Source organism: Pelobates fuscus, chromosome 9, assembly GCF_036172605.1.
Source record: "Pelobates fuscus isolate aPelFus1 chromosome 9, aPelFus1.pri, whole genome shotgun sequence".
Classification (NCBI taxonomy): domain Eukaryota; kingdom Metazoa; phylum Chordata; class Amphibia; order Anura; family Pelobatidae; genus Pelobates; species Pelobates fuscus.
Window position 1 is genome coordinate 132,035,538 of NC_086325.1, and position 27,019 is coordinate 132,062,556.

General features: G+C 38.2%; 1 protein-coding gene across 16 annotated transcripts in view; it reads right to left on the reverse strand.

The window, feature by feature from the left end:
* FNBP1 (formin binding protein 1) overlaps positions 1–27,019 on the reverse strand; it is a 191,824-nt gene that overhangs the window by 6,042 nt on the left and 158,763 nt on the right. For 3 of the 16 annotated variants that reach the window (XM_063432408.1, XM_063432406.1, XM_063432404.1), the window contains exons 10-16: positions 25,700–25,882; positions 23,546–23,629; positions 14,129–14,143; positions 4,673–4,800; positions 3,765–3,897; positions 2,903–3,024; positions 1,810–1,949 (exon numbers count right to left, since the gene is read on the reverse strand). In XM_063432408.1, the coding sequence (XP_063288478.1) occupies positions 1,810–1,949; positions 2,903–3,024; positions 3,765–3,897; positions 4,673–4,800; positions 14,129–14,143; positions 23,546–23,629; positions 25,700–25,882 (805 nt within the window). The remainder of the gene's footprint in view (positions 1–1,809; positions 1,950–2,902; positions 3,025–3,764; positions 3,898–4,672; positions 4,801–14,128; positions 14,144–23,545; positions 23,630–25,699; positions 25,883–27,019) is intronic. The other 13 variants (XM_063432420.1, XM_063432409.1, XM_063432407.1 and 10 more) reach the window with 13 other exon arrangements.

A 27,019-nucleotide genomic window follows, 5' to 3' on the forward strand; every position in this document is an offset into this window, starting at 1 on the left:
TGTAGGCACTATATTAACTTAATCTTATTAAAGCTGTTATAGTGTTTTTTTGTCCTACCCCCTACAATGTAATCTTTTAATAGTTTTGAGACTTGAAGAGAGGTTTTTAGTCATGCCTCCAACTAATATGGGAAGGAGGCCTAGGACTGTTACTTACGGCTCTCATACCCAGACATGCTGTGATGCCACGTGCAGTGTCGTCACGGCCTGTCATAGAGAATCATTGCATGCAATGCAATGATTGCATTCAATGATTCTCTAAGGCAGAATCATAGGTGCACTGTAGCAAGCGCTGTATGTAGAATATTACATATTCTATATGTTCCTGTTCAAATACATATTAAGGTGTGGCTGTCTAATGGGTTAAAAAGAACAGATTTGTTTGCTATTCTGTACCACGAGGACTCTGGAATGTACTGTATAGGGAGATTTGGGGTAGGGTCCTTATATGGGGAGTTTCGTTATGTGGTCAGAGTCTAAATTAAAAGTTATGACGTAATTTTGCCTATAAAGGACGGTGGACAAAGGACCACGCTCTCTCTTGCTCCTATGATCCGCTCTCCTGGTGTGATCCGGACTTGTTGATATTAAGACGACTACTTAAGATCTCTCACTCTCTTTAACAACGTTAAGAAATACCATCTGTTAAGTATATTATTGTTTGCTTTAGAAGTAGAATAAATGCATATTTTTTTTTATAAAGAACGTCAGATTGCGTTTTAGTACTTTTTGGTTAATATAGATGTATATTAACCTGGTGGGCCTTCAACCAAAGAAGATATATCTATATATAAAAGACTTATTCAACTGAGAAAACACAGACCAGTTACTACACTGTACATGCGCCTACGGTCTCCAGTGCTTCTCCACAAGAAGCATGGAAATGGACTGTCATACTAGAGGCACAACTCCAGGATGACATCCCTCATGGAAGACTGGTGGCAGAGCCAAGGGAGACTCGAGGCTGCAGAGAAGGTCAGCTAAATATTTCACTCTTATTGTGCATGGAGGGGGGAATTTGAAACCAAACTCTCTGGGAATACTTAATTCTTATGCTGGGAATGCTGAGTACATACCTTTTGGCTTTCATTCATAAAAAACAAAAGTTTTTTTTCTTCAAGTGATATCTAACCTTGGCAAAGCAAATGTCTGATAAAATAAATAAATTTGTCATGATACTCACTAAACCTATACATGAAGCTAGACTAGCTGAATATCATGAAAAAAAATATTTTTTGAGCATCTGCTTTAATAAAGTAAACAATTACTGCATTTTTGCAACCTAGGGGCTTGACACTTCCTTTCATTCCAGTGTTGTCAATCTCTGGCACTGTCAGATAATTATAGGAGTAGCAGTCCAACAGCAGCTTGGGACAGGACAGGAAACAGTCAAGCTCAGCAGGTCAACAAATTCAGTGTGTAAATCTTTACCATAATAATCCTCAATGACAAAACTATAACCGTGGCTTTAATGGAAATATTTGGTGAACCAAGAAGGAAGCTAGCAGGACATTACTATTGTCTTCTTCAGAATTTTGCAGACATGACATTGAACTTGATGGCACCGTAAGGTTTCATAATTATCACAACATGAGAATCATCATAACAAAAGTTAAAAATTGGGATAGTTAATTATACTTCGGTCATTTGTTTTTGTATTGCATGATGGCATGATGAATAACCAATAATTACATTGTGAATGTGAAAGTGAGGAAGGTTCTGACAATACAGCATGGTCCTGTGCTAGAAAGTAACACAAACAAAAGAAATTAAGAATACATTGAGATCAAAGGAGGAATACGAAATTACCACTGAAGGGATACAGGGCTTTACACGTTCCTATCGTAGGAAGGGGCTCCTCATCATCAAAATCGTCATCGAACTCTGTGGGGGTGACCTTCACTTCTGTCTCCTGGCTCTGATCTTCCGTGTAACTGCCATCTGGGCTGCTCAAGAGAGAAAGCAATACAACCACTATAGCAACATACTCCAGGACTGGTCACTTGTACGTATCTTGTGTCCTGATCAGTCCATCTCACAAGAAGTGCATGTTTTGAACAGCACATTACTACATTCAGTCTGAATAGTTGGCACGAAAAACTGAAAGAATAACAAATTATCTGGACTACACAAGCAGCCACATAATTATTTTTCTTCTTTTACTTAAGGTGTGAATCCACGAACATCTTCAGTATTACAAAATCCAAAACAAAAAAAGTAGTATCCATACTGTACAATATTTAGCAAAATATCTATAAAGATGCAGAAATAAAATAACACTCATGTTGCATAACAACCAATTTAATAATAATAATAAAAAAAGTACATTTTGTTATATGGAAATAATGCTATGTATATGACATGTAAATCAACATGTATGACAGTTTAAACAGAAGACTGGCCACAATGCTTCCACTGTATTCGTGCAATGAACATCACTGGGGGTGGAGAAGTAAGCCCAGTAGGTGCAACTCTCCCTAGAAGTACATTCTCTGAGACATCAGGGGCAATAGACACATCATGAATTCCTGAACAGAAATAGGAAGTCCAGGGGGAAACATCCAAGATATGTTTTTGTGGCACTACGGTTCTTCCACTGCTTGTGTTTTGAAGAATAACAAAGTTATGATATGTGGAGGGTGTGGATACGAGAAAAGTCCTTTTAAACCCAGAATAACGTATAAAGTCATTCTGAAATTACATTTATAAAACAATGTGTTTCAGGGCAGTAGTGTTTACAATTTTTTTGCCGCACCCCTTGCATTAATGGCAACGTGGCAAACTTGGCATGCCATTACACAACATATGTCCTATAAATTCTCGGGACACTGATCCTACATGCAATGTCAGTAGAATTTCAATGCTATTCAGAAAGGCTTCCCTCACATATACTATACTGTACCTCTCTCGGTCTTGAGCACAGTTATTAGCCGTTGTTGTGTTTTGGGTTTCATAGAGCCCACTCTGCCGGCGAGAGTTATCGTTCCGCACAGGAAGCCTTCCTTCTACTTCTGCCAGCCAGCCCTGCAAAGAGATCTGTGTGTACTGCACAGTGCCAACTTCACAGAACAGCTCTCAAGAAAATGCCAATAAAGACCCACTCCGTTTTACTTTTTAATTGCTTTATGTAATGAAAGAGAAGTTATGTAAGCTAGTAGAGGAAAAAAAACATCCTTCACAAGGTTACTCAAGCAAGCCTTGACCATTCACTGGTTGCTCTTACAATACTTTAGTGTAACTAATGTTACATTCTCTGAATGGCTGGTGTTATTTTTTGTTATTAGCAATTGTATAGCATCAACATATTCATCAGCGTTTTACAATTATATAAAGGGGATATTAGAGATAAAAAGGCCCTGCTCAAAAAGATCTTGCAATCTATGAGGATTTGAGGTAGGTGTATATATGTCGCTAGGTGTCTTGCCCATGGACATAAGGTGGACTGACTAGGATTTGACCACCACCTATCACACCTCTGAATAGTCCAAGAAAGTGTGCAGATACCGACATCAGACCAAAAAGGGCAGCCCTTAGGCTACATTATATAGGGATGTGAATTCAACAACAAGTAATAAAATAAATTGTACATCTGCTACAATGATGACTGAAAAGATTGGTTTTAAAAGTAAGACGAGACATTATGCTCAAGTGGCAGAATAGGAAGATAAAAACATAAGCCCTTCTTATAAAACCATTGCTAATAGGATAAAATGCATGATATTAAGCTAAGAATCGTAGTTATATAAATGTCCACAATTCCTCACCTCGAATTTCTGAACCTCAAAACGCAATTTTTCAATGTTGTGTCCAATTTCTGCCAGTTTCTGACCCACACTGGCAGCGTCTCCCATCTGTGGGTTTTTCGTGTACACATCTTTCATTTTCGTTAAGGCATCTCTGTCAGTTAGAATTGAGACTGTAAGTATATGTTCAAGGATCTACTTTTCTCTATTTGGTGGAACCCAAAATCTATTGTGGGTTCAACCTACAGTACTCCACTTAAGGTCCCCATGTAATCAAAGCAAACAACCATCAAGAAGACCATTATGACTGAAATGTTGCAGGCTACATTGTTTTGAAGATGGATTAAATACACATTTAAATCTATTTGGAGTTACTGCCTTATTACACTCTGACCTTGGTAGGAACAGAAATGACTGAAAATCGACACAGCTTTAAGACTGACACCTTGACTTTAAAGAAGAAATTAAACTTCATCCAAGATCCATCCAATGTGAACAGCTCTCCCCAGCTTTGGAAAAAGCTCAAGACACGGACGCACGCATCCATAATCAGCAGCTATGGAGATCATTACACACTGTTTCACTCACATACCTGGCTGCCGTCAGTTTACTGAGCAGTTATACTCATCAGATCAGATTGGAACTGTGCCTGGATAATGCTTATCCTACAAACCACTGCATGGCTGGAGTTAATGGAATAAGAAAACCAGAGGCTCCTGATCTGCTGTGCTTCTTCCTAGTCTGGGAATGTCCTTTTTAATTTAAATGTACTATATTTCTGCATTAACATGCTGATAATAACTAATAATAAAAGAGATTATCAGTGGGACATCATCATTCAGCATCATTGGTTTCTGCATTTAAAATTGCAGTAGTGCTTGAAGGTTACTGCAAGAAAGAAGTTTGGTTTAAATTCATTTATTTCTTACCTCTGGTCAATCTCTTTCTGGATATCTTTGTTAAGCTCATCCACCTTTTGTTGTAGTTTCTTTCGCCTTTGCTCTGGAGGGAGGTTGCTGAAGTCCTCAGGAGTGGCCCCCTGGTGGAAACCAAAACACTGCACTGTCATGTTTACTATCAGTTCTTACTGCATGCAATAGCTATGAGCATGCACCACATGCCAAATTAAAAGGAACAATACACGGACAGCCATAATCTCCGATATGATATGATTTCTCCATCAAGAGAGAGCCTCTCACCAAAGTGATAAAATTAAGAACTGTCCAAAGTTTACATTGGGTGGGCAGGACTACAACGCTTCAGTGAGCTAGGATTTTATAGAAACATTATGAATTTCACCTGCATATCTGGTTGCACAGTCCTGACATAGAATGTTTTTATTTCAGTCTTATTAATGTTCTGTGCAAGTCTGAATGATATGCATTTCTATGAACATATGCAAGTCCTCTGTCCGACGATTGGTTAGTAACTGAATATATCAGTAGTTTGATGCAGTCTGAAGCAAGCAGATCGATCAGATAAGGCCTCATTGGAGAAAACTCCTCTTCATTACTATGTGGGATGATATTTTTATAATCTTATATCATAATAATATTTGATTAAATAGAAGAGAATTAAAGAGAAGAAGCTAAACTTTATCCGAAGGACATACCAGGGAACTGTTTAATAAGCAAACATCCTACAACATGTATGGTATGTGGACCTGAGAGGTAACCATTTAAAGGGGAACTGTCCTGTATAGATTTATTCCATGGTACACTTGCTTATCTCTATATTTAACAAATACTACATCTGTGAGGTGTGAAAAATGAAATGTAGAAATTCACACTACTTTATCCTGCAACTGTATGCCTCCATCTTAAAGGGACACTATAGTCACCAGAACAACTACAGCTTATTTAATTTGTTCTGGTGAATAGAATCATTACCTTCAGGCTTTTTGCTGTAAACACTGTCTTTTCAGAGAAAATGCAGTATTTACATTACAGCCTAGTGATAACCTCAGATTAGCTGTTAAGAGATCCTTCCTGGGTCATGGCTGCCTAAAATTCCTCCAAACATTCAGTATCTCCTCCCTCTACATGCAGACACTGAACTTTCCTCATAGAGATTAATTTATTTAATTTATCTCTATGAGGAAATGCTTATTGGATTGGCTGATTGAATCATGCTGGCTCTGCCCCTGATCTGCCGCTTTGTCAGTCTCAGCCAATCCTATGGGGAAGCACTGTGATTGGATAAGGCTACCACTTCTGATGATGTCAGCACACTGCTTGTTTTTCTGAGTCTAACAGCATGCAGAGTTACAGCAGCAGGCTTGAATACAGTAAGATTTTGCTATATTTATGGAGGCAAGAGGGGCCCAGGGGGGGCTAGATTGTGGTTTTAACACTATACATGTTTGTGTTTCTGACCCTATAGTGATCCTTTAACTCCCTGTCAGTCATTGTTCTAAACTGTATTCTTCGCACTTGGCAGTTAGCATAGAGAAAGAATACAAATAACAGGAGAAAACAATGTTTCTATATTTTTCCTCCTCATTTGCAATGATTGCCCTGGCTTTGCCTTGGCTCAACTGAAATGTGATGGATTTCGCAATATAAACTGGAACAGCACATGAAAAAAAAAATTGTTCGCAAATTCTAGGTGATTATCCATTAATCTACAGAGAAGGACAGTTCTCCTTTTATAGTAGATAGGTAAACAGCACCCAAGCTTTACCAAAATCTAAATAATTTGGATCATTGGGTCCAGGAATCTGAAGTTTACTTTGTGTGATTTATTCCCACAAATAAACTGCATTGTTGAGTAGATATTACTATATAGTTTAAATAAACTACGGTAAGCTATTACACATATTCACGTTTTGTTTGGAAAGATAATTTCCCTTTAATTTAGCAGTTACAATACCAAAGCAATTAGTATTGCATTTGCATGTTTTCTCCTTTTTAAACACAAGGTGGCACCCTAGGGAAACATATCGGTCTCTGTTCAATGAAAATCGATAAGCCAAAGAAAGAGCTCTAAAGAACCAAATGTTATATTTCTTTTAATATCCTTTACATACAGTACAGTTTTGCTTCTTCAGATGCCAATAAATTACTGCAGACAATGTAGATAAAATAGAGTGGGCCTTTAAAATGAGCTGACTAATGTTCATGTCTGCTACAATATACGGTTGGCAGTTGAGAGCAACAATCAGAAATGTAATACATACATTTAGTAAGAAGCAAGGGATTCGCTACTGTCCTTCCACCGAACAGTAGATTTCCACTGGTTTAGTCTCCACCTGGAATATTTTAGTTATCTATCTGGGGTAGATTAGTTTTTGACGTTTAATGAAAAATAACATTATTAAATAAAACTACCCAACTGCTACATGACAAACACGATCACTAGACTGGGCTATAATGGTAAATTCTCACATTGTTAAGGGCCTAAGCGCAACTCAAAACAGGGGGCAAGTTACAAAATAGAATTTCTTATAAATATTCAGTTTTTATATTTAGCTTTAGCAGTGAACTTGGCATTATTTCACTGTGGCAGCTACTAGATTTGAAAAGATATGTACCAGAGTTGATAAATGTCACAGGGCAAAATTAGTCATCATCACTTCCTAATCAAATCAATGTGGTTTGCTGTATGGTAAACTGAAAGCAGACACAGTCACTTGGGAATGTTACAGTATGGCCACATCAACTGCAATATATTATGTGCACAATATCTGGAAAGAATGCTCTACATTTTAAACTTACTTTATTGCACATTGTGTTTCATTTAGAATCTCTTCCCTTCTGCTCTGTTAATAACCTGCTATCGCCTCAAGGAGTCTCATGTGTAATTCAAGTTCAATTAGTGAAGGACCTAAAAACTTCTAAAGTAAACACGTTGTGCTGTAAGATCTGATTGAAATAATCTTTTCATGTAGGCTGTGTGAGTCACAGCCAGGGAAGGTGTGGATACGGTTGCATACTTTGAAACAAAAGTGATTTTTATTCTAAATGGCAGAAAATGGAGAAATAAGACTGAAAGGGAATGATCTATAGACCAAAAACGGCTTCCGTAAAGTGAATCTGTCACCACCCCTCTTCAAAATTAGTAACTCAGAAATATAAAATCTTTATACTTTGTCTTAGTGTTTTTCCTACACTTGACAAAAAGGCAGAATCAAGCCTTGCCAACCCCCCAGACGTCACTACTGATGGCTGGAGATAAAAGCATCCACACCGGACCCTTCATAGACCTCAGTGTTGTACTCATGCCAGCAGAAGAGCCAGTAGTTGAAGAGGACCATACGGAAGTGCAAGGTAGTGCCCACAAACGACAGTTCCATGTAAGTATAACTCACCTTTCCCTGCCAGCTGTACACCAAATGGCAATGTCCCCATTGGGAATCTTTGCAACTTATGCAAAGACCCTAGATGATGACAGAGACACTTTAAAATTGATCCAGTGTTTAAAGTATCCCTTTAAAGTGAGCCATCAGTATTTTAGTGGAATGCAAATGTTATCTTGACTTTGTCATCTAGTCCCTGTAAATTTCTTTGATATAAGTCTGCAATAAATATTGAAACTGGATAGGTAAGCATTTTCTAAGAAACACTGCATTCTATTTCAAAGACTGGGAAACTTTCTAAGTGGTTTTGAATTGAGAAGTTGATCTACTGCTGGGCGTTCTCTTCCCTGCTTCAAATAGAAGCTATCAATACAGATTTCTAACGGTATAATCTAATAACAGAGGACAAGATACCATAATGTATCCTGTTAACTCCAGAAGATCTTCAGGCACAGTATATTACCAGCCCTGAGTTTATATTACACATTATAGCTTCCTTGTGATTCCTCAAGGAGTCAATCTACAGGGCAGTCCTTAGAAAGCCGTCATCAGAAGTTAAAATCATAACTATTTGGCTGGCCTAGGGTCTACATAAATTTAACAAAGCTTGCTCTACAGGACAATATCCATTCTGGAAAGCTAAGACAACTTTTTTTTTTTTTTTTTTTTAGAGAAAAAGAAACCCTGCATGCAGTTCACAGAAACAGAATGTGACAGCAGATAAGAACCGCTTGGCCCAACTAATCTTCCCAATATTTTCTCAATACTTTCATTAGTCCCTGGCCTTATCTTATAGCTAGGGTAGCATTATGCCTATCCCACGCATGCTTAAAACTCCCTCACTGTGTTAACCTCTACCACTTCAGCTGGAAGGCTCTTCCATGAATCCACTACTCTGTAAAGTAATACTTACTGAAATTATTTTGAAACCTTTGCCCCTCTAATTTAAGACTATGTCCTCTTTTTGTGGTAGTTTTCCATCTTTGAAATATAGACTCCTCCGTTTTTTCACTTGATCCAATCATTTTTGCACAGCAAAAGGTTAACATAGCTGAAATCATTACTTGGACACACTTTACAAATGGTTTATCAACAGGGTATTGGATATCAAATTAGACAACTTATTAAATCTATGCTGTCCTTTTCATGTTTATTTCCCAATTTTAAGTGCTGCAAATTTTAGGTGGCCTTTGTGTGATCCAGACATTGCTTTTTTTATTCTTCATAAATGTTGAAGGAATTAGGAGAAAATACCACATATGTAAGTTATATTCTTTCTCTGCCAGGTTTATGCCTAATCAGCTGGAGGTGCAAACTGACTACAGCTTTTGTTGAAACCCATGGATGTAATCAAACTATTCACTGATAGAAGCTCTCTATCTTATCCAATCAATATGATAAATATAGTTAGAATCTTCTTTATTTGTTGTGAAACCGTTTGAGCCTGTTCCTTATGAAATCCTTTCAACTTTCTACATTGTGCTGACAAAATGACCTACAAATATATTGAGTACTCCATTAAGAATTAAATGTTACACTTTACCATTATTACAATTTGCCTACTGAGCACATTTCAGTGAGAACATAGTTACATAGCTGAAAAGAGACTTGCGTCCATCAAGTTCAGCCTTCCTCACATATGCTTTTGCTGTTGATCCAAAAGAAGGCAAAAAACCCAGTCTGAAGCTCTTCCAATTTTGCAACAAACTAGGAAAAAAATCCTTCTTGGCCCCAAAATAGCAGTCAGATGTCTCCTTGGATCAAGCAGCTATTACCCCACTAATTAGAAATTATATCCCTGTATGTTATGCTTTTGCAAGTATTTATCCAATTGCAGTTTAAACATCTGTATAGACTCTGACAAAACCACCTCTACAGGCAAAGAATTCCATATCCTTATTGCTCTTACTGTAAAAAAAACTTTTCTTTGCCTTCGATGAAATCTCCTTTCTTCAAGCCTAAATGTCCTATGTCCTTATGAATAGATTTCCGGATAATGGTTTGTACTGGCCCCGAATATATTTGAATAATGTTATCATATCCCCTCTCAAGCGCCGTTTTTCCAAACTAACGAGATTTCAATTGTTTAACCTTTCTTCATAAATAAAATGCTCCATTCCTTTTATCAATTTTGTAGCTCATCTCTGCACTTTTTCTAGTGCAATGATATCTTTCTTTAGAACAGGTGCCCAAAATTGCACAGCATATTCAAGGTGTGGTCTTACCAGCGATTTATAAAGAGGCAAAATTATATTTTCATCTCAAGAATTTATGCCCCTATTTATACATGACAAAACCTTACTGGCCTTAGCAACGGCAGATTGACATTGCATATTGCTACCTAATTTATTGTCTATAACAATTCCCCAAATCCTTCTCGTGTGTGGTTATCCCTAGTTCACTACCATTTAGGGTGTAAATTGCTTGTGCATTCTTAACCCCGAAGTGCATAACTTTGCATTTTTCTACGTTAAATTTCATCTGCCATTTTAGTGCCCAGTCCCCCAATCTATCCAAATCCCTCTGCAGCAAGGCAATATCCTGCTCACATTTTATTACTTTACAAAGTTTTGTGTCATCTGCAAACACTGATACATGGCTTTCAATGCCCATTTCAAGATCATTTATAAATATGTTAAATAGAAGCGGTCACAAAACCGAACCCTGAGGGACACCACTTACCACTTTTGTCCAGCTTGAAAATTTACCATTTATGACAACTCGTTGTACTCTATCCTTAAGCCAATGTTCTACCCAAGAACAAGAATATTCATCTAGACCAATTTCTATTAGTTTGAAGACTAACCTATTGTGAGGAACCGTATCAAATGCCTTGGCAAAATCCAAGTAGATCACATCCACTGCAACACCCTGATCTATATTTCTACTTACTTCTTCGTAGAATGCAATTAGGTTAGTTTGACATGAACTATGTTTCATAAAACCATGCTGATTATTGCTAATAACACAGTTCTTCCCAACGAATTCCTGAATATTATCCCTTAATAGCCGTTCAAATAATTTCCCAGTCACAGAAGTTAAGCTCACAGGTCTATAATTTCCAGACAAGGATTTTGAACCCTTTTAAAATATAGGAACAACATCTGCCTTCCTCCAATCCTCCGGTACAATACCTGAAACAAAAGAATCTTGAAAAATTAAATACAGAGGTTCACTTATTTCCCCACTTAGCTCCTTAAGTACTCGTGGGTGGATACCGTCAGGCCCCGGAGCTTTATTTACATTAATTTTCTTTAATAGCTGTAGCACCTTGTCTCGAGTTATCCAATCACAAGTTATCTGCAAGTTTGTTGCAGCAATCATTTGCATATCTCTTACCATAGGATCCTCAGAAAAAAAGTTATTTAAAGTTTCTGCCTTTTCCTGGTCTTCATTGACTAACAGACCCATCCCTGTTTTCAGTGTGCCTACACTTTCATTTTTTGTTTTTTTAGAATGAATGTACTTGAAAACATTTTTGGGGTTGGTTTTGCATTCTTTGGCTATCAATTTCTCATTTTCTAGTTTAGCCACTTTAATTGCCTTTTTGCAAGTATTATTGGCTTCCTTATATCTTATATAGGGTGCCTCTGATTTGTCCGATTTAAATGCTTTAAAAGCCCTTTTCTTATTTTTAATCTCTTGTTTTACTTCTCTTGGTTTTAATTTGTTTCTTTTATATTTATTACCCAATGGTACATACTGTGAAATGTACCTTTCTAATATTTGTTTGAATAGTTTCCATTTATCCTCAGTGTTTTTATCACTAAGGAGTTTATGCCAGTCGATATGTTGTAGAGCTGCCCTAATCTTATTAAAATTGGCTTTTTAAAAATTATACGTTTTAGTATACCCCACGTGCTTTTGCGAGTTTATTTCAAAAGTGACCATATTGTGATCACTATTTCCCAAATGCTCCCCTACTTGAATGTTGGTAAAAGATTAACATTGTTTGTTATAACGAGATCCAGACAAGCATCCTTTCTAGTTGGTGCTTGTACCAGTTGTGACATAAAGGTGTCATTTAACACATTCAAAAACCGGATTCCCTTTGCTGAAGTACTAGTCCCTCTATCCCAATTTATGTCCGGGTAATTAAAACTACAGTTCTATTCAGCTCGCAGTTATGGATTGTGTTAGTCATTTCATTCTAAAACAAGATTGTGGAGGACATTTTGATATGATAGAATAGATTCATATAGCCTTGCCTTTGTCATGTCTTCCTCTAGGTAGGAATAAAACACTACTAGTACGTCGCTGAAACAAAATTATTGGGACCTCCCTTTTATTAGGGAACAGGTGAATGAATATTCACCAGAAAACACAATTTGATCTATTCTGATATCTATCTATGAAACAATGGGAATTGTATCACATATAAAGAGCTAACATGTACTTTGTTTCATGATAGGTGAAATAAATAGGTACATTTGGGAGACAAAGCAGAGTAAAATGCAAAAGTAAAAATTACAAAATACTTTTGCTTAAAAAAAGAAAAAGAGGAGAGGATGGGGAGGCAGCAATTGCCACACTGTACCAATCAGCGTCTCTTCATAGGGGATACATTATACCAATTCATCGATATGGGGAGTGTTTAGTGTCTATATGCTGAGCGAGAGGACGACCAATCGTCGGGTCTGCAGATTGCAGGAACACATAAAGAAGCACCTCTAGTGAAAGTCAGTAAAGGTGTTCTTTAGGACAAATATAAACACTGCCTATTCTCACAAAAAAAAAATAAAAAAATATGGTGACAAATAAAACTGTAGAGACACGCTCTTAACACCAAAACATTAAAGGACCACTATAGTGCCAGGAAAACATACTTGTTTTCCCCTCAGGGTCCCCCTCCCGCCGGGTTCTAGGGGGAGGAAGGGGTTAAACTTACCTCTTTCTCCAGCTCCGGGCAGGGAGCTCTCCTCCTCCTCGGCTGAATGCGCATGCGCGGCAAGAGCCGTGCACGCATTCAGCCAGTCTCATAGGAAAGCATTTACAATGCTTTTCTATGGACACTGGCGTCTTCTCACTGTGATTTTCACAGTGAGAAGCACGCAAGCGCCTCTAGCGGCTGTCAATGAGACAGCCACTGGAGGCGGGATTAACTCTAATATAAACATAGCAGTTTCTCCTGTAGTGGTCCTTTAACCTGAAGTGGTTCTGATGCTTAGAGTGTCCCTTTAAGCTTAGATTAATAGAAAGAAAAATGGTGCTCAGTTTGGTAACTATTAATATAAATTGTGTTACTGAAAGTTTAAAGGGACACTATAGTCACCAGAACAACTACAGCTTAAAGGGGCGGAGCCAGCACCGGAGGACCCGCGCAACGCTGGAAATAAGGTGAGTTTTATACTTTTATAGGGAGGCAAGCCACCTTAATGGTGGGTTAAATACTATAGGGTCAGGAATACATGTTTGTGTTCCTGACCCTACAGTTATCCTTTAATGTGTTGTTTCTAGAAAAGTTGCGGAGCCATATTTTTTTCCAAGGTGTTACATGTTTGTGTTAGTGTTAGTTACCAAACCAGTAAGAATAAAAAAACACTACAGGTAATTACAATTTTAATTTTTAATTAGATTAAGAAAACGTGAAACTCCTGGACATTTCTTTAGAACTGGCAAAAAAAAAAGAAGGTTATATGATTTAGAAGCAATGGTCAAATAATTACATAAGTAAAATGTCAAGCCACAACACGCAGAGGGATGGGAAAACCAAACAAGAAAAAAAAAAAAAAAAAGCACACAATGCTTTAAAAAAAATGCATGCAGTTGTAGGGACAAAGCACAAGAGATGTTATCAGAGGCACAACCGTCTGAAAAATGAGAAATAAGAATATCTGAACGACTCAAAGTGAATATGTTTCTATCTATATAATTAATAAATAAAAAATAAATACACAAAAGGAACTTCTGGAGAATAAAATATATTATAGAATAATTATAAGTAAAGCGATGAGGGGCAGGGGAAAAATAATAAACAATAATAATTAATGGGGGGGGGGGGGGGGGGGGGGGGGGAAACAGACCAGGTTGTGCCTCAAGATAAACTAGAGAACAACAGTCAAGGTGTGCATGCCGAAACAGTTCTTACCAGCTTCAGAGAAAGCTTCATGGTATAATTGTAGGATCAGGAAAATGAAAAGAAAGCAGAGAGAAAGAAAAAGAAGAAAATGAAAAAAGTAAAGAAAAAAAGAGCAGATCAGCAAAAGGTGAATGCTTTGTTCCCAATGTTAGAAGCTCTGAGCACTTTAACAGAATATACTAACTGGGTGAGAAAAATGTAACATAAAGCAGAACCTGTGCAAAAGTTCACAAGGTCAGGAGTCCGCAATGCCAAAATAATCAGAACAAAAATGTTTTTTGGCTGGTCTGTGAAGTGGATGTTGATTTGGTATATTGTGCTTAACAGAGATCTGTCTGTTGTACTACGATAGGAGGGACAGCAATAGACCGTGTTATTAGAGTATGTTGTTTTAGCTGGACACATTGTTCGTTTTAACATACCACTTTCAGAAAGATTCACTATACATAAAGTAAACAAGGGTTTTTGTTCAGGAGAACAGAATTTTCAGAATTACACATTCATACACGTTAGTAGCACTCATGACGCCCATCATGCTAGGATATTTCAACGTTATCTGATCAGATGTAGTGATTAGTACACTTCAGTGTACTAAACAGTGAATTGTGAAGAACTGACAACAGGATTGAAATTGGAAAAATTCACAACCTACCTATTTATCCAGCTCTGCTATTCTGGCCTAACAATATTTAGTGAAAAACCCCAAAGGACTTTGTTACCTCTTTTGTGATGTGCTCAAAATTTTACAGCCATGTTAAACCCTATCACTGAAACAGATTGCTTAATAACACCATGGACACTGGATATATCTGAAGTCTAATGTGAACAACTAAAATACTCGGAAGCATTATTTAGCAAATCAAGTCACAAACCTGATGCAAAACCCATAACAAGTTGAGTATCATGCAGTCATATTTCCTAGTAAGGCAACCCGGGCAAATGATGGCTAACCTTATAACATAAGCGTTCCTGAATGGCACGAATCAAGATGCTCAGCACGCCTAAAAGCTGGCTATGATTGTTGGACATGCATTTCAGAAACATCTGTGTGGAACAGTGAGCCATTACTGCCTTAGGGAAACATGAATTGTTAAAGAACACCAAAGCAGACAGGTGGCCAGGTTTGCATGTTAGTTTTGTTTATATCTCACACACCCATACTCTAGCTCAGTGATGGTGAACCTTTTTGAGCCCGGTGCCCAAACCAAAACTTTTTTTCCTCAAAGTGCCAACACGGCAATTAAACCTGAATACTGAGGTTTAAGTTTAGAAAAAAACAACTCGTACAGTTGTGCGAACTAATTAACATCTTTTGTTTTAAAAGAAGACAATTATGCAAATTTTAAATAATGATATAAATAGATAAAATTAAGCTTATATGTATTAGTATCTACAACAAATGCAATACATACACACAGACTGCTTAATACATACACACACCGACACACAGACAGACTGCTAAATATACACACACACAGACTGCTAAATACACACACAGTCCGCTGAGTACACACACACACACACACAAAATGCTGAATACAGACTGTATGCATGCTGAATACACACACACATATACTGCATTGAGGGGTGCAGTGTATGTGTTTGTGTGTAAGGGTGTGGTGTGTGTGTGAGGGGAGGGGTGTAGGGTGCTTCGTGTGTGGGGTGGAAGATACATTAAAAATAAATGTAAACAAATATATATATATTAAATCAGGATTTCCCCCCCCCCTCCCTTCTTCTTACCTTTGGTGAAAGAGGGGTGGGCAGGGGACACAGCCATTCCTGGTGGTCCGGTGGTGGTAAGTATGTGACAGGGAAGCAGCTCTCCTGTCTTCCCGCGCGATGCTGTGTGGAGCGTTGCCATGGTAACCCCCGGCAACGCTCCACACAGATTGTTCGCGAGAGGACAGGAGAGCTGCTTCCTCGATCCCTCCCCTTGCCTCCGGACACAGAAGCAGAGTTGGCGCCTGCTGTTTTGGGCAGGCAGGTGCCTACTCTGCATTGATGGCGAACCTATGGCCGCGTGCCCACAGAGAGGGCCCGGCGTGCCACCTTTGGCACGCGTGCCATAGGTTCGCCATCACTGCTCTAGCTACTTTTTCTAAAGTAGAATGTATAGCTCCAGGTGTAAATCCATCATGATATACTTTATAATTATAAAACTTGCAATCTATCAACGCTTGGACAAGGCTGTCTACAAATGTCAAGTGCATGTGATCCTTCATCCTTAAGGGTTTGACATCATTAATTTAATAAGGTTTTGGCCTACTCCTCAAGCTCCGGATTCTTTACCCCACACAGTTAATTTCTGAACATATAAGCTTCACAATACGTGTGTAAAAATCTATTCAGTGTTGAGACAGGTGATTAGAAAGGTATAATCAGGGGAGAATGAAAAAAACAATTATTAATTATTCATTTGGAAAGATCGTTTTGTAATCCCTTGCCATAGCAAATTTGCCCCTGGCTCTTTTTAAACTAAGCAGCAGTGCAAAGAAAAATAAAGAAAGAAAAGGGGGAGGGTTAAATAAAAAATAAAAAAAATCATATCACAAAATAATCCACCATTTCATCAGTAATTATGCTAGCCAGTGAAAGATGACAGCGAGGTAACTTCACATGAATTTGCAGAGATATTTGGGGTTTGAGATCTACAAAGAGATGCTATTTATAATCCTAGAATCGATTTTACAAGTTTTGAATTTTAAATTTAAGGCCAGAGTAGCTGATTGGAAAGCATAGCTGAAGATATTTTTTCCAGTTTGGCTATTTTGACCTTCTATTTAAAATTCACTTTGAATTCTCACTTTAGTGAATAACCCTGATAATTTTTTAGCTTAAAAGGTAACTCCAAGCTCCAGGACCGCTTCAGTGATTTGAAGTGGTCATGGTGCTATGGTCTGTATATGCAGCGTTACGCTATGAAACTTTGCACATACCAAAATTAACCCATCGAGTACTGGAAGTGTAACTTCAACTCCAACAGCATCAATGGCGGCACCACCTTCCGGCCCCCACTGTAATTCCTCCCGTCCCTACCCCTCCGGGCTACAGTAAGATCTTGGCCTCTGTGCTGGAAGGTATGTTTTATCTATTTTGGTTATTCTTATAGGAAAGGGTTAATCTTACTAAAAGCAGTGTTTTCTTAAAAATCTGTTTTTTTTATTGTAGTAATAACTAACAGAATACAATGAAGTCTGAGATGGCTTTAAAAACTTGTATTTTGTGAAATAGGGTGCAGAAAAATAAAAATAAAAGTATGTGCTAAATATAATAAATGGCGATTTTTTATTACTATTATTAACCGGTAATGCTAACATATGAAAGGGATATAATAAATGCGTCAGGAAAGACAAGATGGTTAATTAAGCCACTTTTTGCATCACAGGAGTTATAGCTGAGCACGATCTGTTTCCTGGTTAAACCAATGATAAGGGAGTTAATTAAAATCATTCTGTTACTGGCCATGTCTGCTGTGCAATGCTGGGTAAATAGGCTGCTATCCTTTTGGCAGACACTGGGGTAAATCAGCCGTGCATCCCGATATGGCTACAGGCCCTGCTTGACCTTCCCGTGCTGCCGCCATTGTGTGTCTGGAGTAGTGCTCTGCTATAAAAAGCAGGGCGAGTGACAGATGGCAACCAGCTACTGCAGTGAGAGCCAGAGAAGAATACAAAATACGCATACACAGCTCTAATCACTAGAGCACATGCTACTGCTATGAACGGGAGGGAGGGTAATGCTTCCAGCACCCAGCTTATGACCTTTTTATTTCAGAGCAAGACACATCAACTTGCTGCATTAAAACATCTCTGAGACAGGAACTAGTTTAACCAGACAGGCTATGTTGAAGACTATGATGGCTTTTTTTTTATTGTTAAAACAGCAATGACAGAAAATAACTGATCAAGCCCATGTTTTGCCAGTTTTTAATTATAAAGGGCACTGTTATAATTATTGATTTTATGTCACGCTCAGTAGAGCTGTGCATCTACTACATCAAACCTTTGCTGGAGAGGATTAATACCTTCCATAGCTTCTTGTTCTGGCTATTCTTTTCCTGTGGAAAATGCAGCCCCTTTTGTTAAAATGTACTGGTCATGTTACTTATACTGCATAGACTTTAATGTATCCTTTTTTATTTTTTTTTTTACAAAACTGCTGACAACTGGATACATACTATACATATAAACCCTAAACTACAAACATGCATCCAAATTTCATTAACGTATTAAATTAAATCTAAACATTTGCCTGTTTTGTCAGCATAACATATACATGTAGTATTGTAACTTCCATTGTAGGGTGTCCTTATGTTCCTTGATGTATGTATGTTTTAATCATCTTATTACCATTTCACTTCTCTGTTCCAGGGTGTATATATTCTTTATTTACTGACAACTTCTTACATAGCCCAACATTCTTATGGTGATTCTTATGCTGAAACTCAGGATTGAGCAACACAACTAAGTCCCTGGTAAGGCCTAAGATCACTGGTGAAACTGTAAAACCTGGATAAATGTAGAAAATGCAGCCACTTCAAATTTACCTATTGTTTTTAGTTTTTTTTTTCTCCAAAATATTATTAATGCATTATTTATATCATACATACAAAAGAACGCTTTTCATTTGTCTTTTTTATTGTGGTCAGGGACACTGAATACGTTCGCAGTGCAGCTTAACACTGTGGCTACTCATATAAAGATAGAAAACGTGTTGTACAGGAAGAGAGATTTCCTGAAAGCCCTGTTATGACTCGCAATATAGCGATTTTGAATTTCTTTGCACTGTGCATTCATTATAGGTTTTGTAAAGATACACCTCTATTTTTACACTAGACCTCAACAGTAGATTATGCTTCCCATGAAGAAAGAAAAGTGCCAAAAGTTAATGTATGGCCACTTTAGGCACCTTTCATCACGCAGCACCATGCAAAGATACCACCAGTTGTTTCAATTTCTGAAATTGTATTGTGAACACAAAAGCTGTGAAACCAATGGCAGTAATGAGAGACTGCAAGACGCAAGACCTTCCAAGTCACCTATTAAGAATTATTAGTAAATCTCCCTTACTATACACAAATAATAATAAAAAACATATACACTGTAAGTTATATAACTACAAAATATATATTTTGCAATAACCAACTGTTAGATATGCGATCACACTCCATCTGCGGTGGAATTGTATACCCACCACACTTGGTCAAATATTAAGACACTCATTAAAGGGATGCTCCACTGCCCAAATACAAAAAAGTTCAACATTATTGGTTTGTGGATAATCGCCCAATGAAAACATGCATTCATTTAGTTATGCATTTTTTCATTCGGGGTATATCCAAAAATAGATGGCAAAAGTTTCAGATCTTGTCTGCAGCTTTTGCAAATCCTCCCTTCTTCCCCAGCCCAGACTTTTCAGTTGCTGTCCCATCACAGACTTCCCAATGCAGCTCAATGAGAAGTCTTTGCAAGGCAGGTGCTCTGGGTAATTGCCTGCCTCTTGAGCACTGAGCCAAAATCAATTCACAAACCGGACTTTACATAGGACACGAGGTCATGCATTTAGACTGGAAGAAAGAAGATTTCGTCTAAGGCAAAGGAAAGGTTTTTTTTACTGTAAGAACAATCAGGATGTGGAATTCTATGCCTGAAGAAGTGGTTTTATCAGAGTCCATAAAGATGTTCAAACAGCTACTAGATGCATACTTGCAAAAACAGAATATTCAAGCATATAATCTTTCAATGTAGGGTAATAACTGCTTGATCCAAGGATAAATCTGACTGCCATTCTGGGGTCAAGAAGGAATTTTTCCCCCCGGAAAAGGGAGCTAAAGATCCAATATACATACACCAGTGGGAGGCGGACCTGGGGGGGCCTTAGAAGGAGAGGACTGGGTAGATATATGGGAAGCGACAGCTAAGACGTCGATCTGTGTACTACACCAGGAACAATCCTATAAAATGCTTATGAGATGGTAACCACACCTGTTCAGCTCCATAAAATGGGGAAAACCTCGACAGACACATGTTGGAAGGGATGCGGTGGCAAAGGCACCTTCGTCCACATGTGGTGGGAATGCCCTGAAGTAACCAAATACTGGAAGAGTATCCAATCACTACTGACAGATGTACTAACACGACACATAGATTTAGACCCCTGGGCGATCCTATTGTCCCGACCAACAGACGGCCTCCCAAGGAGGGAACAACAACTTCTAAATAAACTCACACTGGCAGCAAGAAGAGCTCTTGCACAGATGTGTTCCCACCGATAACGACGTGATAGTTAAAATCAAAGACACATATCTGATGGACAAACTCACAGCCCAAATTAGAAACACGGAAAAATCATTCCAAAAAATCTGTCAACCCTGGGAAGTATATGCTAACGAATGACACCACATAGACTAGACAGGGTGAGTGGTCCGTACGGAGACCTAGACCCGCGGGGCGCCCCGACGAACAGCACGCCCCTCCCCCCCTCACTCCAGCCCACAGCCCCGTCCAATCCCCCCCCCCACCTCCCATATTGCCAAACATACGGTGCACAGTATTGGACAACGAAACTGGCTCATACGCCTACCTGGAACCACAGGTGAAACACACAGGGTAACCCAGATAGGCAGCGAAAACAGGACGAAAAACATGCTCTTTGAATAAACTTGGGCTGCACTAGTGGGGCCCTATACCAAAGCTGTGCTTTGTGGATGAATACTTTGGATTGCCACACCAGCCATTAGTGCAGGCATAGACAACCTTCGACACTCCAGATGTTTTGAACTACACCTACCATGATGCTTTGCCAGCATTATATGTAAGAGCAATTTGAGGGTTGTAGTCCACAACATTTGGAGAGCCGAAGGTTGCCTATCCCTGCACTAGTGTGACTTACTGCTGCCAAACATTGGTCTGAGGAGGAGGCGGCGAAATTAGAGCTGGGAAGTGCTTGTGGAGTAAATAGAGATTGCCCTCTTTAACCCCTTAAGGACCAAACTCCTGGAATAAAAGGGAATCATGACATGTCACACATGTCATGTGTCCTTAAGGGGTTAAAATGATATCAGTGATTGGTACTGGACACTGCTGAGCACTCACACATTGGAGTATGTAAGAAGCTTTTTACGGCATGTGTTGTAATTTGTGAATTAAATTGGTGCAGTTCAGAGAAGCGATTGCCTGGGGGTTGATGACTACCCTTAAAATCACACGCGCGCAATATACTGGAGCTTGTATATAAGCTCTGATAAATATGAGTGGATGGTGACACTACATATATATATATATATATATTTTTTTTTTTATATATATATATATATATATTTTTTTTTTTTTTATTTGAACCATGTCTCTATAGACCACCTGCACTATTATTGCTAGCTCATCTTCTTGCATGTGGAAAATTTGGAGAATGTTGTTTTTTCATGAAGACATCTACTGGCTTACGGCATTAGTATTTGATATATTGTATATTATGTGTAGGCGCTCCACTTTTTCTCTTCAAACCATACAACAGTGTTGCAACACATGGAGCTATGTAAAAATTACCCATTCCTTAATGTGAAAGCAAGTACGTATAGTGAATTTAATATATCATTTATTTGTTAGGATGGTTTACTGTACCTATAAAGATAATGTTTATATGAAAATTTTTAAAGCCATAAGTTTGGGCAAGAAATAAGATAAATAAGGTTTATTAGCAAAGTGTACCGCGGGAAAATCGCTTTCATGTAATAGGCTTATACTTTTTCATAATTAACCCCTTAAGAATCAGCAACGGTCTATGCAATCATAGAAATATTATATTTAAGGATCCTATTACAAATTAGAATGCCCCAATGCCAACATTATTATATTAGCAGGATATTACATGCCGACATAGCTGTTTGGGTCAGACTGCTGATTCAAAGAACCGCAGTGGTCTTCAAAGGGGTTTGATCTGAAATAATTTAAGCACGCATACACAGGATTTTGTGGTGTATGTAAAGATTTTCTGTAATGTAACTGATGTACAGTGTTTATCCAGCTTAAAATAACGTACAATTGCATTGGGACCAACCTGTGAACTTTTGCATAGATCTGATCAATGTATTTTTTTGGATTCAAATACAGATGTGTACAAACAAATGACCAGGAATGCAGACACTTCCTGAGGATTACCTACCAAGCGCAACTAGTACTGACACGGAGTCTACAAGTTACCGTCACATCATCATAACTACAGTATCCTGTATGGTCCACATAAGTGCCCCACAAACACATTACCAGCATTGCAGAATATTACTCCCCAGCGCCCCTCCTGTGTGACAAACTGCATAAAACAGTAACATCTATATTGGCTCTGCGCAATTTTAGCATTGAGTAAATGTGTTTTTGGCACTGGTATGTCTCAAACAGGAGCACATGATATGCAGACTTCCAACACTATCTCTGAAGCCGTGGGATGTAAACTTTCCCTTTTCTGTTAGAGAGTCATGGGATAATCTCTAGCAGATTCATTGGGATGCGAAAGGAATAACAAATCAGAATTCTGATCTGGATACAGTTAAGAGCTGATCAGCTGTCCAATCCTTGCCCTCTGTAACAGTGTTGCCATCTGCTATACCAGAGATGGCTAAACATTGTACGCAGATGTTTATGGACTACATGCCCCATATAATGCAGAGCCAGTCTAAACATTTATGTAATTATACATCTGCAATTTAAAAGTCAGCATCATTGTGCTAAACCCTCACATAGTTCCAAAATATCAGCATTGCCAGTGTTGGTCATCATTGCACTAAATCCTGAGAAACTCTCCCTCAGATTGATGTTAACTTTGTTTATATATGAGCAGATGAATGTCAATATCAATCATTAAAAAAAGTCTGCTAAATCTTGGGAGCTCTAGGCTGCTAGTTTAGGACAGTGATTTCAGCATGGCATGATAGATCTGGGACCATGCACAGCTCTGCACATTCAATAGCACAAGACGGAGAGAAGGAAAGTAATGTTCTGGCGAGTGCAATGGTTGGGCCAATGAGAACAGAATTTCATCTGAATCTCCTGAATGCTGGAGTCTCAAAGAAATCTACAAGGCCTTGCTCAAACCTCTGAGTGCTGCAAGATGTGTAGTGCAATGCTGTTTAATATTCTTGCACCCACTCAGCTCTTGGACAATGATAACCACCAACTTAAAGTCTGATGGACCAAGTTTATTGTTTTTTGTTTTTTCTGCCTTCATTTGCTGGGCTTTGACTTTGCACAGGCACCCGCTGACTTTAAACTATATTGTGCAAGGTGCTCTCTTAACAAATACAGAATTTGGGATCAGTAGGCAATGATTTCTAATCTTTGCATGCTGTCATTGCCCAAGTGGACGCCATACTCTTGTACTGGTGTTAGTGACTGTAAGAGCTTGCTGTCAATCTATCACGGGGAGACTTACAACATATTCCCTAGCCTCAAAGGCACAGGTCGGCTTCCCTAAAGTCCTCTTCATCATCCCTTTGTGATAAGAATCAAACTGAGTCTGCTTGGGAGTCCCCAAGAAAGCAAAAAAAGCAAAAATGGGTTAATTGAGCCTGAAATTCCAGGCATGTGGATATATCTCCTGAACTGATAATTTGTACATTCAGTGTGAACTTTCTGTAATTTAACGAAATATAGAAATGTCTTTAGGAAGAGATTTTTTGAATTTTTTTTTTTTACTATCTTTCAAAGCCTGGTTTCATTCTCAAGTTGAAAACAAAAGCAAGCTGATACATGCTTTTGGTGGTTAAATATAATAAAACCTGCAGTCTTATTAAAAAAATAAAAAAATAAAAATACTAACGTGACATATAAACAGTTTCTAAGGCTCTTTCAAATAATGCAATTCATATAATGTGATATGAGCTATGTTTTGGTGACATGCACCTATGAAAAAAAATAAATAAACCTAACAAAAATCAAACTGCAAGGACATAGAAAATAATGATCATGATGTGAAGTTACACTGGGTTTATAGTTCAATGTGGCCTTTCCAAGGCACGGCTATGAGCAGTTTCAGTCATGCTTGAAAGCAGACTAACCTTTCAATGACACACTATACGAAATATATTTATTTTGTACTGGAAAGTTCCATCCTTGTTGAAGAATCTTTTCCCTGTTTCTTGTGATTTTTTTTTTAAAGGGATCGCACGTTAGTTGCAATATGCAGGTCAGGTTACTGTTAATTACAGTGGGGGTGTGATATTTGTAATTAAGGTTTCATAGGTATACTTTGTATTTCTATAGAAAATTATTGAAACATTGTGACTGGCCAAGCCACTTCTTGGTCTGATTAACTCTTATAGCAGACATAGCACAGCCTGGAGGTTTGCATTAAATTCAAAAGTATTACTTTATTCATGCATTTTAAAGGAACACTATAGTGTTAGGAATATAAAGCTGTATTCCGAACACATTGACTCAATGCTTTCTTATGGGGTTTTCCAACACGCTGGGCATCTTCATACATAGCAGGAAGGAAGTCCAGCATCGTTTCCCAGAGTCAAACTCAGTGAAACAGTAGGAAGCACCTCTAATGGCTGTCGGGTTGACAGCCACTAGAGGCAGTCTTAACACTGCAATATAAAAATTGCAGTTTCTCTAAATGTTTTACATTGCAGGGTTAAGGGAACAGGGACACTGAACCCAGACCACTTCAATGAGATGAAGTGGTCTGGGTGCCAATAGTGTCTCTTTAATCTATTATCCCCATAATACATTGAAAAGGGGGAAAAAAAGAGATAAGTACAGTACTATGTCCTATACATCTGCAATAAACTCATAAAAAATCATGACATCTATTCATGAGTTTATATGCACACTGTGGGCAGTGTAGGAAACTTTTAACTATAATAAGACACTTGTCATCTACTTAATATGTCAGTTTGAATTATGGTACATCTACCTATGTGTATTATGCCCACAGAATAGCAAACATGCACCAAGATCTGGGACAGCCAAAAGGAAGAAAAACAGCCATTGGTGACTGTTGGCTACTCCTGGTATAGATAAGCAAGTGTTTTAAATATGGCACTTGTCCCACATTTTCATAGGCATGTAAATAGCATACTGAGGAAATATAGATTAAGGTCTTATGACCAATTGAAAAAGGGAATAGAGGCACTGAATTTATTATATGAATTTGTGTTTAAAACACAACCTATATGACAGGCTGGAGATTATTATCCAGAAACTTTGGCTTATATTAAATAGAAGAATTAGGTAATTTTCTTTGAGAGGTAACAGGATGGTATTTATTTTATTCTTTTCTTGACTTTTTTAAAAACTATTTTTTTTAAATCACAGTTCAATTAGATCACAAGGGAATTGCTGGACATCCTTACAACATGCTACTGACTAAGTACTGACTACTAAAACTTTATACTTTGATTGAACCTACATACATTTCCCTTTGACAGGCTAAGTTACTTGGTGACATTTTTATGGACACAGGGGAAGAGCCATCAAATGAAGGTAAGAAAAATGCTTTTTACAACTGTTCGTGCAACAAGAATACAAAGAGGGAGAAAAACGAACAGTGATTGCGAGAGATAACCAGAGCGCAACTTACCCCACGCTTTAGACTTCGGAAGCAGTGGATTTTGGGTTTGGAGGTCATGAAGTCGTTGAAACGATGGGAGAGGGGTTCCTTTTGCTGCTTGGGAGACTGAGGGCCATTTGGAACAGCAGAGGGTGAGGCGGAGGCAGGGGGAGGAGGAGGGGGCTGATGAGGGGATGTTAGAAGGGACATAAGCTATGTATAAGAAAAGGAGTAGTGATAGAATACAAACCAAATTCAAAAAGGTACAGAAGAAAAAAAAAAAAAGATAAAAAATGAAACAAAAACAAAACACGAAATGAGGATTAAACAATATTTATTCCAAACCAAATGATATGAAAAAATAAAGATATAAAACAACAAATGTTTTTATTCCACATGTAACGATCATGGTTTGGAAAGGAAAAAGAAAAAAAGAGGCTGAATAATGTTAATTCAAGATGGATGAAGGTTGGTGGCCAGATATTGCCTCCATGAATTGTTTGAAGGTAGAAAGCAAGAAGCCATGCTAGATTTGCCATGCAAATTATAAAGCAGTGGCCAAAAAGCCACGTCGCGGCAAGTTCCCAAGGCAGACCACAAATAGTGTCCCTGGTGTGACAGGTTATCTTCTGACATGTACAAGCCAGATACTAGCTTATATCAATGATATAAGAGAAGGCACCCCTCTTCACAATCACAAGTGCTCTCTAGTGCTCTCTATCCACTTAAACCATTCCACTCAGAGTAATCTGAAAGTTTTTTTGGAGGCCTTCCTCTCTCTTGATCTTGTTTCCTAAACGTTGCACCTGCCGTACATGGCAAAGGTGATTTTTGTTTTGCCACGGCAATAACCACAGAAATAATTTAAAAGGGCATCTTTGTGAGGTGAGAAGAATGGAGGCAACTGAAAGGAAGTTCCTTCTCATGTGTCTGAGCATGGACATGCAACTGTGGTTAAAAAAGAAATAAGATGGAGTACAGGTTGGGTAGAAAAGACATCCTCGTACCTGGGAACTGCATGTGTTGGATTTTCATAACTAAGTTTAATACCTATTATACATGTGTCACACAGAACACACCACATAACATAAAGATCCTAATTGGTAGCCAAAATTAAAATCTACGGCGAGTTCCCAGCTACGTGCCTGTTCTGCTGCCAGGTTAATGTACCAAGAATCTAGAACATAGCAAGTTCAAGTACTTGTTTGCCGATTATGGATTAACAGCGTTATGTGGCAGGCACAACAGGAATTAGTAAATACCATGTTTAAATGCCAAGAGTCATGAAGCCTTTCAACCCTAAGCACCAAGGTGGCTAACAAGGATATTTGTTTGGTAGAGACAAACTTT